Source organism: Nematolebias whitei, chromosome 10, assembly GCF_014905685.2.
Source record: "Nematolebias whitei isolate Nwh7 chromosome 10, NemWhi1, whole genome shotgun sequence".
Classification (NCBI taxonomy): domain Eukaryota; kingdom Metazoa; phylum Chordata; class Actinopteri; order Cyprinodontiformes; family Rivulidae; genus Nematolebias; species Nematolebias whitei.
In genome coordinates this window covers 47,644,076-47,658,178 of record NC_056507.1, presented here as the reverse complement: position 1 = coordinate 47,658,178, position 14,103 = coordinate 47,644,076, and the positions used below count along the sequence as shown (strand labels likewise).

The following is a 14,103-nucleotide window of genomic DNA, read 5'->3' as shown; positions in this document are numbered from 1 at the left end:
CCCCCCTTCTTCTTACAACACTCAACAGACGTCTGGGGACAGAGGAGACCAGTTTCTCAAGTTTAGAAATAGGAATGCTCTCCCATTCATGTCTAATACAGGCCTCTAACTGTTCAATCGTCTTGGGCCTTCTTTGTCGCACCTTCCTCTTTATGATGTGCCAAATGTTCTCTATAGGTGAAAGATCTGGACTGCAGGCTGGCCATTTCAGTAGCCGGATCCTTCTCCTACGTAGCCATGATGTTGTGATTGCTGCAGAATGTGGTCTGGCATTATCGTGTTGAAAGATGCAGGGTCTTCCCTGAAAGAGATGACGTCTAGATGGGAGCATATGTTGTTCTAGAACCTGAACATAGTTCTCTGCATTAATGGTGCCTTTCCAGACATGCAAGCTGCCCATGCCACAAGTGCTCATGCAACCCCATACCATCAGTGATGCAGGCTTCTGAACGGAGCGTTGATAACAACTTGGGCTATCCTTGTCCTCTGGTCCGGATGGCATGGCGTCCCCAGTGTTCCATAAAGAACTTCAAATCGTGACTCATCTGACCACAGAACAGTCTTCCATTTTGCCACACTCCATTTTAAATGACCCCTGGCCCAGTGCAAACGTCTGAGCTTGTGGAGCTTGCTTAGAAATGGCTTCCTCTTTACACTGTAGAGTTTCAGCTGGCAACGGCGGATGGCACGGTGGATTGTGTTCACTGGCAATGCTTTCTGGAAGTATTCCTGAGCCCATTCTGTTATTTCCTTGACAGCGGCATTCCTGTTTGAGGTGCAGTGACGTTTAAGGACGGAGATCACGAGCATCCAGTAGAGTTTTATGGCCTTGACCCTTACGTACAGCGATTGTTCCAGATTCTCTGAATCTTTTGATGATGTTATGCACGGTTGATGATGATAACTTAAAAGTCTTTGCTATTTTACGCTGGGTAACACCATTCTGGTATTGGTGCACTATCTTTCTGCGCAACAATGGTGGAATTGGTGGTCCTCTTACCATCTTGGCTTCTAAGAGACACTGACACTCTGAGAAGCTCTTTTTATACCCAATCATGTTGTCAATTGACCTAATTAGTGTTAATTGGTCTTCCAGCTGTTCGTTATATGCTCAATTTCCTTTTTTCAGCCACTTATTGCTACTTGTCCCAACTTTTTGGGATTTGTTGATACTGTGAAATTTTGAATCAACATATTTTTCCTTTAAAATGTTACATTTACTCAGATTAAACTTTTGATCTGTCATCTGTGTCATATTATGAATAAAATATTGACATTTGCCATCTCCACATCATTGCATTCAGTTTTTATTCACAATTTGTTTAGTGTCCCAATTTTTTTGGAATCCAGTTTGTATTAACAACATATAAACACAGAACACCGCTGCAGCTGGGGCTGCCAGCTAGGGCTGTTGTAAATGAAAATTTTAGTAATCGAGGAATCTATAGAATATTCTTGTGATTTATCGAGTAATCGAAAACAAAATTTGTCAGGTTCTGCAGTAACCACTCATTTAAATCCACAAAAAAGAACATTAAGTAAATAATCCATTTAATTCCTCATTTTAAAATATTTTATTTTAAAATGTAATAACATGTTGAACCTCCATTTCTCTGAGGTGTAGCAAAACTTTTTTTTGTCTAAAATGTAAAAACAGAAGAGAGAAGTGAAAAAAGTACATTAACATGAAATAGAAAACAAATTAAAGCAAAAACAGTAAACACTGCCCTTTATAAATTCAACTTGAATGTCTGAGGTATAACGAAATCCACTTGTGCGTTTTCAAGGATCAAAGTTTCTATTGTCATTTACATATTTGGTGCACAAGGCACATCCTCAAGCCACTCTGCAATATTTGCTGCTGTGTGTCTTTCTTCAAGCAGCATTGTTGTCAGACTGTGGGACTCCATTTTCCAGTCCTCCCCAAGAAAGTGGCACGTCACCCCAAGATATGCCTCTGTGGCAACACTTGTCCAAATGTCGGTCGTGCGAGCAATGCTGTCAGTCTCTTTCAGTGTGTTTTTCAGCTCGTCTTTGATTTCTTCATACTTTTTCTCCACCATTTTTATAAAGTAGGATCTGGAGGGAAGAGCGTAATTTGGATTGAAGGTTGAGATCATTTTCTGGAAGCCTTCATCTTCCACCACAGACAGCGGCTGCATGTCCGTGATGATCATATTTAAAATGCTGTTGGTGAAGTCTGCTGCTGGCAGAACTGAACATCCTGGTGCCCTTTGCACAAAGCTGTCCAATGTGTCACTCTGCAATTTACTGAAAAGAAGTACAATAAAATTATTATTTGTTTGTTCATTGCTATGCCTTAATACATTTTCAAGTGTACTTCATTGGATATTATAAAATTATATAATATTGTTAAGGGGTAATCTGCACTTTGATGACCTGCTGCAATCAAAGTAACATTAGTGTCAGTTGTATTTGATTTATGCATTTTAAGCTTTTATTCATGTGTGAGGTTTGAGGATGCTTTAAATAAAACCCTCTGTCACTGAATTATTTTTAACCATTAACCTAAATGGATAAAATTAAAATGTTTTTATTTATGTGTGTTCTAAAATCTAAATGCTGTAAAATATTTTTTATGGATTGGAAAACTGAACAGAATCTTTATATGTTAGAAATTAAGTAAGTACTCTTGGCTCTTGGGTGCCATGGTTGGCCCGCTGGCCAGGGTGGCTGCCGGGGCCTGGCGGGCGGTCGGCTGGGGGTGCGTGCTTGGTTGTTGGCGGTGTGTGGGGGTGGTCGGTGGCGTGTCCTCTTCATGGTGGGGGGGTGTCCTGTCGGCGGGGTATGGCCTGGGCCGGGTCTGGGGTATTGGCTCTTCTCCGCTCAAGAATGAATGGGTTTACCTCCTGGGTTTGGGCATGGGCTGCCCCCTGTAGAGGGCGGGTACATGTCTTGGACCTGGGGGGTATAGAGTGCGTATCGGGAATAAGAATGAAATGTATCGTTATTGTATGTCTTTGAGTGAGTGAATGTGAGATTGAGGTTGGGATTGTGTGATTGTGTCTGTGTATGAATGGGTATTTGTTAGGCCGAGACTCGGACTGCCCCCTCTTTGATACAACTGGGGGTGCTTGGCATCGCGCCCCTATCGCGCGGCCCCCGGTGGGGTGTGCCCTTGCCTGCCGGCGCGCTTGGGGCCCTTGGTATCGGGGGCTGGGCGCTTGGGCGTGTGTCGGCTCGGCCTGGTGTCTGCCTGGTGGGGCTCGGGTCCTCTGGCCCTGTCGGGCCTTGGCCTGGGTGGTGTGAGTCCTCGGTGCCCGGGCCTCGGTGCCTGGACCTGGACCTACATGGGTGCGGCGGGTGCCGACGGAGGCCTATGAGTTTGTCGCTGTTGGCCCCGGGGGGTCACTGTATGTGGTTGCTGGTGGGGATCTTCCGGTTCTCCCCTGTGGTCCGATCTGGGGGGTGGGTGAGTGGTTCATCCTGTGTGGGTGGCTCTGGGGGCTCCGCGGTCGGGGTCCCTCCTGGGGTCTTGGGCTCTGGTCCCCCCTTTTTCGTCTGCCTCTGGTCTTGGGGGTCGGGTCTCTGCTGCTTCACAGTTACTAATAAATGTTCTATTAGAGAAGCCTTATACACTTATGCATGCTCACAACCACACACAAATAGAAGCAGGGATGTTTATGTAGGCTTTATATGTAGATATATAGATATGTATGTGAGTGTATATTCATGTGTATGTATGTATGTATGTATGTATGTATATAGGCGTAGGTATGGGTATATATATTTATGGAAACTTACTGCAAAGCCATGAATATTTTAAGTTCTTTATACATATGTATTTTGTTGCTGTGTTTTGTCATGTTCTTTGCAAGTGAACAGACAGTGGCCGGGTGTTTTGACGTGTGCTCTCTTTGTGTATATTTCTTATATTTTGGAGTCTTACTTTGTCTTTTCTTTCTTTCTATTCTATTAAAAAAATAATAATAATAATAATAAAAAAAATAATAAAATAAAAAAATAAATAAATAAACAACAACACCTACACTAGATAGTCACTATAATAAATATTTCATAATAATGGTGTGGAGAGGATGGCTGTAAGGGGAGAAGGGAGGCCATCAGAAAAAAAAAAAAGAAATTAAGTAAGTAAGATAGATAATGTAAAAGTTTGTACATTTGAGTTCTGCAGACTTAACTTGTAATTGTAAATGTTAAAAATACATTGCTATTTTTTATTAAGACTATTATTTGTCTTGATTGCTTAGCTATAAACAAATATGACAACAGTAGTAATAAATGTAGATTACTCCCAGTTTTCAAGTCATAAACAGCAGTAGCAAGAACATAATAAATCCTACTACCTTGTGTAAATACATTTACACAAAATATTCACCCTAAATATCTCATTAGAGTCAGGATGGAAGTACAGCAATAAATAAATGCGTCAGTCTGTTGCTGCTTCTATCGTTAACAAACGTGCATCAAGTCCTGCAGTTTTGTTTTTTTCTTTCTTTCTTTCTCACACAAGCTCCCCTGCCAGGTAGATGTAGTGTAACGTTACGTTAGCAAAAATATGCCTCATTTTACATCTATAACATGACAGATTATCATACATTTAGGTTCACGTATTTTGCAAAAAGAGCATAAATGATACCTGTTCCCAGCTGCGGACGAGTTTGACTCATACAACGGGAGTTTTCAGATGCTGCAACATCGATGACGTGCTGTTGTGGAATGCGAGTTCGGCTTTGCAGTGGATGCATTGCGCTGTTATTTTTTCTGTTTAATTTAAATTGTTCCCAAACTTTGGATAGTTTCTGTCGTTTTCTGGGCTGTTCTCCGTTTCCCTCCATAGCTGTAAACACATGCGCGCGCGACAGGCAAAAGCAGAAGCGCTAGCGGAAGTGCTAGCGTTGTGTAACACAAAAACCGTCCGGCTAGAAAAATGAAAGTGAACAGTTTAACGAAGCTTAAAGGCAGATAAATGTGCCTGGAGGATTTTTTGTAATTGAGGTCCTCGAATGATTCGAGGAATCGTTTCAGCCCTACTGCCAGCTCTCGTTTTTTTTTCTTTTTTGTGACCTGTCAATCAATCCAGTAGGCATGTCAGCAAATGACAGATCGGCGACCTCAATTTTTCCCGAAGATAAACGCCCCTTTTCTGTGGAGCTGACAGCAGCCACTCAGGGTGGACGATGTCCAAACCTTCTGCGGACAGTGCACACAGTTTCTGTGCGGTTAACAGGATGCACGAGTATAATGGATCCTTTAGAGAGTTCAAGGTTGAGAGCTTCAGATATTTTTGCAAGGTGTTCCAAGTTACAGGAGTGGAGTAGGAGAAGGCCCTTTTGTCAAATTCAGACTGCACTGAGGGTACACTGCATGTAATAATATCTTGGGAGCACACACTGTAGCTGCACTGATGAAATGACATGTAGAAGAAATACACTGTATATGAATGAACTGTACTTATATAGCGCTTTTCTATCTCATCAAAATAGTCAAAGTGCTTTACACTACAATCTCTGCCCTCATTTACCCATTCATATAGGACTCTACTAGATCTCTACAAAGAATAACCAGTGCTTTTTATCACATTCATACACTGATGGGACACAAATTGGAGGCAATGAGGGGTTCAGTGTCTTGCCCAGGGACACTTCGGCATGTGACTGCTGGTGGAATCGAACCCCCAACTCTTGCATTGGAAGAGGACTGCTCTAACCACTCAGCCACAGCTGCCCATATGAAGGCAACAGACCAAGAAGTAATTTAAAGATGAAAATGTACCAGTGTGAGAGTCTATGATGTTAATGATGACCAACTGACTAGTATATACAGGGAGCAGTGATGGGTATGGTAGTTACAGCCAGTTATGAAACGTTGGTTACGTACTGTAAGCCCAGATTCTATGAGTATAGGCGTAGCCCTTTAAGGCTGTCGCTGGTGGGTTTTATCCCGTCATGCAAAGCATCGCACTGAAAAAATTTAGTCCACGCCCACCTGTTGTGTGGGCCCCACCCAGTCTGTATAAATTACGTTAAGAGCGGGTAATCGGCTCCCAAATAACCTTTTCTTCAGCCATTTAGGAGCCAGTGAGGCCCGACGCTTAAAGGGCTATGCCTATACTCATAGAATCTGGGGTTACAGTACGTAACCAACGTTCTATTTCGTATAAGCTTCGCCCTTTAAGGCTGTCGCTGATGGGTTAAGGGCAAAGCAGATGTGGTCTCCGCCTCACTTGGTCCATTCGAACACCATAAGAAGCGCCCGCTTGCCCAAAAACAACATATTGTTAATCAGCTCTCCATGTGCGTAAATACGCGCACCATGCACAGACGCGCACTGCGTAATTTACGCGTTCCGAGTGCCTGAACGCCCCGTAAAGGTTTTCAACAGAAAAGAGGAGGCTGAAAAAGGCCGTGAACAGAGCAGATCCACGGCTCTTCAAAATTAACAGATTAACAATAAATGAACTGATTGATGACAGTAGTCATGAACTGATTAATAACCATAGAACAAGAACAGCAGTCATAACCTGTGACTGATAACATCTCACACTGTAAATGCAAGCAGTCAGATGTGAGTTTAAACGAGATTCTATGAAACAACGATATTCATTCTGTTAAGGCACTAAGGACAGAATGTGTCATGGAAAGAGCTGACACATCATGTAAATAGAAGCGAATAAATGAGCAGGGTGTTGACCACACGGTCGCAGTGCAAATATCCTGCATTGACATACCATTATGCAAAGCAGTCGAAGATGCGATACCTCTGGTTGAGTGCGCCCTGAGGTTGTCAGGATATTCTAAATCTGACGCTCTGTAGGCTTCAGAAATGGCCTCACACAGCCAGAGTGACAGGCGCTGGGTGGATAACGGGCAACCTGCAGATGCGTCTCTATAGTGCACAAACAAATGTTGAGTCTGACGCAGTGCCGCCGTGCGTGCTACGTAACACGTAAACGCACGCACAGGGCAGAGAAGATGGAAAGATGCTTCTTCTTCTGATTGTGGGGAGGAGGGAAAAATCCCTCCAATGAAATCGCTCTTGATTTAAAAGAGCTTGTGATGTTTTAGGCATAAAACGCTGGATTAGGCCTCAGATCAGCTGAGTTGCCATCAGCCTAAGTTCTGAGACATGACGGAGCGACAGAGAGGGCAGATAAATCACTCACTCTCTTAGAGGATGCTAAAGCCAACAGCAGGGCTGTTTTAAAAGACAAGAATTTAATTGGAAACTGATCTAGTGGCTTGAATGGAGCTTTGATCAGGGCTCGCAGGACCAGCATTAAATCCCACTGCGGAGCAAGTGGGCGTGAAACAGGCCTGCGTCTCTGTACACCTTTTAAAAAACGATTCATCAGTGGATGATTAAAAGTTGTTCTGTCCCCGAAAACCTTTGTGACAAGAAGAGGTGGCTGCAGCGTACGTTTTAATCATGCTGAATGCCAGATTTCTGTCCATCAGCTGCTACAGAAAGGACAGCACGCCACCTAGTGGACATGAGGTGGCCTCTATACCTTTCTCCGTACAGCAGCACAGAAAAACTGTCCACTTTGATGTGTACAGCGCTGTGGTAGATGTAGCACGTGAATCCTGGATCGTACGCACTACATCTTGAGAGAGACCCATCCTCTCTAAGTGGATCCGCTCAGTGGCCAGACTCAAAGGTGCTGGCCTATTTCTGGGTAACTCTTGATCGCTCCTCCCGCCTGGAGGAGAGCATCCTCCCTCCACGGCAGTTTCTGTGGGCACCTTGATAACAGGTGTCGTAGAACTGAGAACCATGGGGCGTTCACGCGCTTGGGAGCCACCAGGAGAGCTGTCAGTCCCTCCTCCTGAACTCGGTTCAGAAACCGTGATATCAGAGGGAGTGGGGGAAATGTGTAAAGAAGCATTTTGGGCCACAGGCTGTGAGCAAATGCGTCCACCCCTAGCGGTGGTTTGTCCCGTGGGCTCAGTGAGAACCATAGTTGACATTGAGCATTCTCTCGTGTTGCAAATAGGTCCACAGCCGCTTTGTTAAATTTCTGCCATGTCTGAGCCATCAGCTCTGGATGGAGGGTCCAGTCCCCATGATGTTGACCGTCCCGGGACATCACATCCGCCCCCTGTTCAGAACACCGGGATTTACACTGCTCTGATGGAGAGCAGATTTTGGTGTGCCCAACACAGCAGTTGTCTCACAATGTGTAACATTTGGGCTGAGCGCGCACCCCCCGTCAGTTATGTATGCAACAGTCACTTGCTATCTGTGTGAGTCAACACATGATGATTCCGCAGCACAGAGGCAAAGTGTTGAATCACATTCAAAAACCGTGACACTCCAAAAACATTTATATGAGTTGTTGTGTGGGGTGGCCACAGTGCCCCCACAGCTCGAGAAATGCATGTGCCTCTGTGAAGTCTGACACGTGTGACGTAAGTCTGCTGACAGAAACAGCTGTTATCGCTCTGCTGGTTTCACGTGAGCTGCATTGCTGCCACCTGTCTGGAAAAGCAGGTCAGCAGCAACAGATGTCCAGATAAAGCAGAATTCTCCTCCCTGCTATGTGTAGCGGCTGCAGAGCGACTCGACGCATTTTGAATGGAAATGTCTCACAGTTCAAAATTGACAAATCTAAGATGAATCTCATCCTTCCGGTCCGTTTGGGACCAGGAAGTGACGAGAGTGGAACCCTGTGTTGTCCTCTCCTTCAGGGACCCTGGAAATTACATTTTTAATCTGAATTTCCTGAGCTTTTGTGTGTGGGGGGGGTTCTGTTCTAGAGATGACAGAAAACGTCTCTAGAGTTCCTCCAAACGGGGGTTTGAACTGTACTGCAGCATGAATCCCCCACTGATAAAAACAGTCCATCCATCTATCTGGAGCGCACACTTGCTGCCACTTCGCGTAACGTTCGGGAAGCGGGCACGCGTTTATGCTGCGTCACGTTATTTACGGATGCCAATCACCGCCGTCATGTGTGCCTCACTCAGGCTGCGGGCTCACATCCGTGCTGATGTGAGCTGGCATGTGCTGAGGGGAGGTGTGCGCGCCCCGAGCATGCAGAACCGATTTAGGACTGCCGCGGATGCGCAACGTTTCTGTGCCGCACGCAGACTGCGGGCTCACATCCATGCTGATGTGAACTGGCATGCGCTGAGGGAAAAAGCGTGCGCCCCTGAGCATGCAGGGCCGTGTGTGGGCTGCCGATGCTGCTGGGGCGCGGCGCCTCTGTGCTGTGCTCAAGCTGCAGGCTCACATCCATGCTGATGTGAGCTGGCGTGTGATGAGGGAAGGTGGGCGCCCCCGAGCATGCGGAACCGTGTAGGTTTAGGGCTGCTGCAGGTGCAGGTTTCTGTGCCGCGCACAGGCTGCGGGCTCACATCCATGCTGATGTGAGCTGGCGTGCGCTGAGGGAAAAAGCGCGCGCCCCTGAGCATGCGGGGCCGTGTGCGGGCTGCCGAGGCTGCGGGAGCGCAGCGCCTCTGTGCTGCGCTCAGGCTGAGGCAGCGCACAGCTTGGGCTGAGAGCGAGGTTTCCCACTGGACTCAGTCTGCTGAAAACATTCACTTTGACTGCTGTGTCGCTCACGCACGCATTTTGTCTGTTTTCTTGGGCTGCGGTGATTTAAACCCTGTTGGAGTACACCGGCTCGCTTGTGTGGAGGATGTGTGAGGAAAAGCTGCTGTGAGATCGTACGAACTGAAAGTCAAGCTGAAAACAGACACTTTAATTCCTGAATGATGTTTACGTTTTATTTCAAAAACTCATACCATCATTATGTACACCCATCCTCCACAATGAATCATTTTTAAATCTTGTCCCCCGTGAGCCCTGCATCTTGTTGGGATGAGGAGGGCTGTACTCTGACGGGAGGGGCTGGCGGCAGAGCAGAGCGAGAAGACGCTGCTGCAGCTGTGGCGCGTCGCTGCTGTCTCGGCCACGGCACTCTCTCCAGCAGGCGGGGGGGCGAGAGGAGGGATGCGACTTAATCAGATGGCGCACAGTCTCCGACACCTCCTCTGGCTTGAAAATTGGCTCAGAACAGTGCGTCCGTCGTGATGGGGCTTTCCAGTGAGTCCATTTGCAGCTTCTCCTGCAGGGAGGGCGAGTGACAAGCCAGGTAAACCTCTGAACCATTGTCATCCAGGCTGCGATGCGAGACAAGGCAGACAGCAGACGAGGTGCACAGGTTGAGGGTGATGCAGACGAGGTGCACAGGTTGAGGGTGATGTCAGACGCCTGCAGAGGGAGCTCCTCGTCTCCTGAGGCAGGTCTGAGCCTCTGAGATGCTGTACGTCAGCGGCGCAACAATATTGTTCGCTGCAGTCGCCTGGAACACATGTTGGTGAGCTTGGTTGGAGAGCGACGTCACCGTCTGGTCATGCCTCCCCGGAGGCGCAGGACGCTGGTCCAACCTGGACATCTTTGCTCCGAGAGCCTCCGCCAAGCTTGGCTCCGGGGGGGCACCGAGGGAATTTCCGCTCGGTAAAACCCCTCCACTCTGGTGATGGGCGCGGATGTGGAAACCGGTGCTCTCAGTCTACCAGGTCCGGCTGCAGCCTCATTCCAGTAGGACGTCACTGCTGGGACACGAGGCCAGATGGGATCAGGACGGCGAGCCGGAGTGGAGCCAAAAACCTTCCCACCAGATCATCCGATCAGGGCGGGGGAAGGAGAGGGATGGAAAACAAGTCCCTTCATGTCAGCCGCCTCCTGGATTATGCCGGGCAGCTCTAGAGGAGGGCACCGATGGCTGGGAGCGGTGTGGTTGCCAATGCGAAAAAGGTCCTAGGGGGGTGAGCATCTGCTCAGCTCCCCTCGTTCCGACACTACGCTCTCCAGGAGGGAGTGAGCAGCGGAGGCTGCTGCTGGCGTCGCCTGTTCCTGAGGAACCATTTTATTCGCTCCGAGAGTCGGCGATAAAAGTAAAAAAGGGTCGATGGCGTCGTCCAGCGGGTAGCGACCCGCCACTGAGAAATATTCCTCGCCTCTTACCTTGAAACAAGGCTGCTTGTCTGCTTCTCCTCAGGGAGGAGAACTCACCGGGACGGCAAGAGGTTGGTGTGGCGGGACCACAGGCAGCCTTAACAAAGGTTGTGCTGGTCAAGCTGGACAACTTCCCTTCTTCGTTCTTCTGACAGTGCTATTAGCTTGCTGAAGAAAAATGGGAGCCGATTACCCACTCTTAACGTAATTTATACGGACCGGGTGGGGCCCACACAACAGGTAGACGTGGACTAAATTTTTTCAGTGCGATGCTTTGCATGACGGGATAAAACCCATCAGCCACAGCCTTAAAGGGTAAAGCCTATACAAAATAGAACTTAGCACCCCATGGTAGACAGCATCCAACATCTGCAAGGTGCTTGCAGAAGCATTCATGTAAATAATGTCACCACAGCCAATAGAAGGAAGGAAAGTAGCAGTTACAAGTTTTTTTCCTAGCATTCAGACTTGGACAGAATCTATTTCTGAAGAAGAAACCCAGACCCAACTTTGACAAAAAGCATACAAAAACACGGAACAGAGTCCACTTTGTCATTATTTCTCATCTTCTAACTCTTATTTATAGTGAAGTCAAAGAGGCAAGAGGTCCAGGAGAGAATCCCAGATATCCCTCTCTCCAGAGACACTCACCACTTCCTCCAGGGGCACCCCGAGATGTTCCTAGGCCAAAGAAGATGAACAATCCCTCCAGAGTTCTGGATATGGTCCTGGACCCCCTACCAGTGGAAAATGCCCAGAAACCCCCCTCCAAAGGGAAGCGAAACACCTCACCTGACTCATTTGGATGCAGAGGAGCAACAGCTCTCCTCTGAATCCACCCCCCCGGATGACAGAGCTACTCAATCTACTGTATCTCTAAGGCTTTAACGTCTGTGGGAGGAAACCGGAGTACCCGGAGAATACCCCCACAAAGCAAACAAGCAAACTCCACCCAGAAAGGCCCCTGGACTGGGATTTGAACCAAAGCAACCTACTCGCTGAGAAGCGGGCAGCTTTACCAACTGTGCTACCCCCCACAATGACATTATTTATTATATGACAAAAAAAAAGCCAAAATGGAAAAGTTGTATAAAAAAAAAAACTAAGAACACCTCATAATTTAAGATCTTGTTGTACCAGTTGAAATCTAATACTACCTGCCGAGGCTTCCTCGTGTCTCCATGAAGCTAAACAACCAATATCGGCATGAAGGACTAAATTTGCTTTCAAAGATTGATAGTTGTGGTTTTATGTGAGAACAGGGTTTATTTCATATGTTCTACCTTGAAGCGCAGAGTTCCTCTGATAAGTGTATGAGCAGTCTGGATGCCGTAGGGTTTGGAGTACTTAGTGCTGTCACGGTTCGGAAATCCTTCCAGGTTGAAACCGGGGAAAAAATCCATATCTGTGGTGGAGTCCATCAAAGACCCACCAGCTGGGACACTCACCACCTGAAAGAAGAAGAAATACTTTTGACACATTCTGGGAGAAAAGTTGTATCTATCTGGCTGCAACTACTGGAGATAATGAGTGACTCAAAACTGTTAGAAACAGACAAAATTTGTTGCAAATCCACTGAATCCTGAGTGCTTGCAACCAAGTGAGCAGCAAGCCAAGTGGCCATGTTTAAACTGGCCAATTTTTTAAATCTTGGGTTATTGTCATGAGCACATCTCACAACAAGGTGTTTTGATCCACACATACATCATCACCCACATCATACCCAGCTTGGCAGTCGCCCCACGTTTATGATTTAATCTACAGGAGTACACTTTCAAAACGAAGACCAGAAGCTTAAAATGTATTTATCATCTATATGGTTTTAAGAGCTGGCCAGTGGAGGTAAATTCTTTCAGTCAGAGGAGAGCTTCACTGCAGGTGTCACTTGAAATGGGAACACCTGTGACCAAACCGAGGTTAAAGAGATAAGAGATGTCAGCGATGAGTCCAACTTTATCAGAATAAAATATGTTGCAGAAATGTTTTGAACCTTTTAAAACTCAAGCGACAAGGCTGGCCTCTGATACTTGAGCAAGGTAACTGAGAATCCCAAAGATAAATTGGACAGTCTCTTACAGGTGCAGTTTGTCAGCTAGATAAAACAGTTACAGCCCAGTGAGATACTAACTTAGGTCTCATTTCACTCAAAAGAGTGGTTACTACTGAAACATCAATTCCAAATTAATTAGGATGTTGTGTAAAATGTAAATTAAAACAAAATTTAATTATTTGCTAATGTCATAAACCAATATTTTATTCATACCGGAAAAAAGTAAACCAATCAAATGTTTGTACTACATTAACAAAAGAAAAAAAACAAAATTTTAGTTGGGACAGGACCAGGTCTGTGAAGCCCCCTCTTCTTATAGTTGATTAATAATAATTAAGAGTTTATAAACTTCTATAGTACTGAGGAAACCAGTTATTGGATGTCCTGGAGGACCTAAGGAAACCAGTTATTGGAGGTTTCACAGGACCTCTGGTTGTTGTTCTGTTGAAAAATGAATCATCTCCCCAGTTCCATGATGTCTCTGTACATTGCTGCATTCATCTTCCCTCTATCCTGACTAGTCTGCCAGTTCCTGCTGCTGACAAACATCCCCATAGCATGATGCTGCCACCACGCTTCACTGTAGGGATGGTACTGACCTGGTGATGAGCCGGTTTCCTACAAACATGACACCCGTAATTCAGACCAAATAGTTCAATCTTTGTCTCATCAGACAAGAGCATTTTGTTTCTCATGGTTTTAGAGTCCTTTAGGTGCCTTTTGTCAAACTCCAGACGGGCTGTCATGTGCCTTTTAACTGCCAAACGGTTGACCACAATTTGAGTCACTAAATTTAAAAGAAGGGAGTGCCTAACCTAACTCAAATGGTTTGAGCCATCTCTACCACTAGCATGAAGTATGTAATGCTAAAAAAATCCACCAGATGGCACAGTGACAGTAAATGGTAGGTTTGTCTTTCTTTCCTCCAACCAGGAAGTAAAAAAACAAAATCAAACATTCATCAAGACTGTTTGCGGGTAAACTTTGAAAATATGGATTATTTTAAACTTATTTTGGTGATAAAGGCCTTCATAAACAGAATTATGACCCTTGATGCAGCACACAAACTCAAATTATATATATATATATATATATATATATATATA

General features: G+C 46.0%; 1 protein-coding gene across 1 annotated transcript in view; it reads right to left on the bottom strand.

Annotated features, from left to right (window-relative positions):
- The window catches only part of LOC119416421 (alpha-aminoadipic semialdehyde synthase, mitochondrial), a gene marked incomplete in the record, with an annotated part of 132,308 nt that overhangs the window by 93,884 nt on the left and 24,321 nt on the right, over positions 1-14,103 (bottom strand). The window contains 1 exon segment of the mRNA XM_037683659.1: positions 12,231-12,398. Within this exon segment, the coding sequence (XP_037539587.1) occupies positions 12,231-12,398 (168 nt within the window).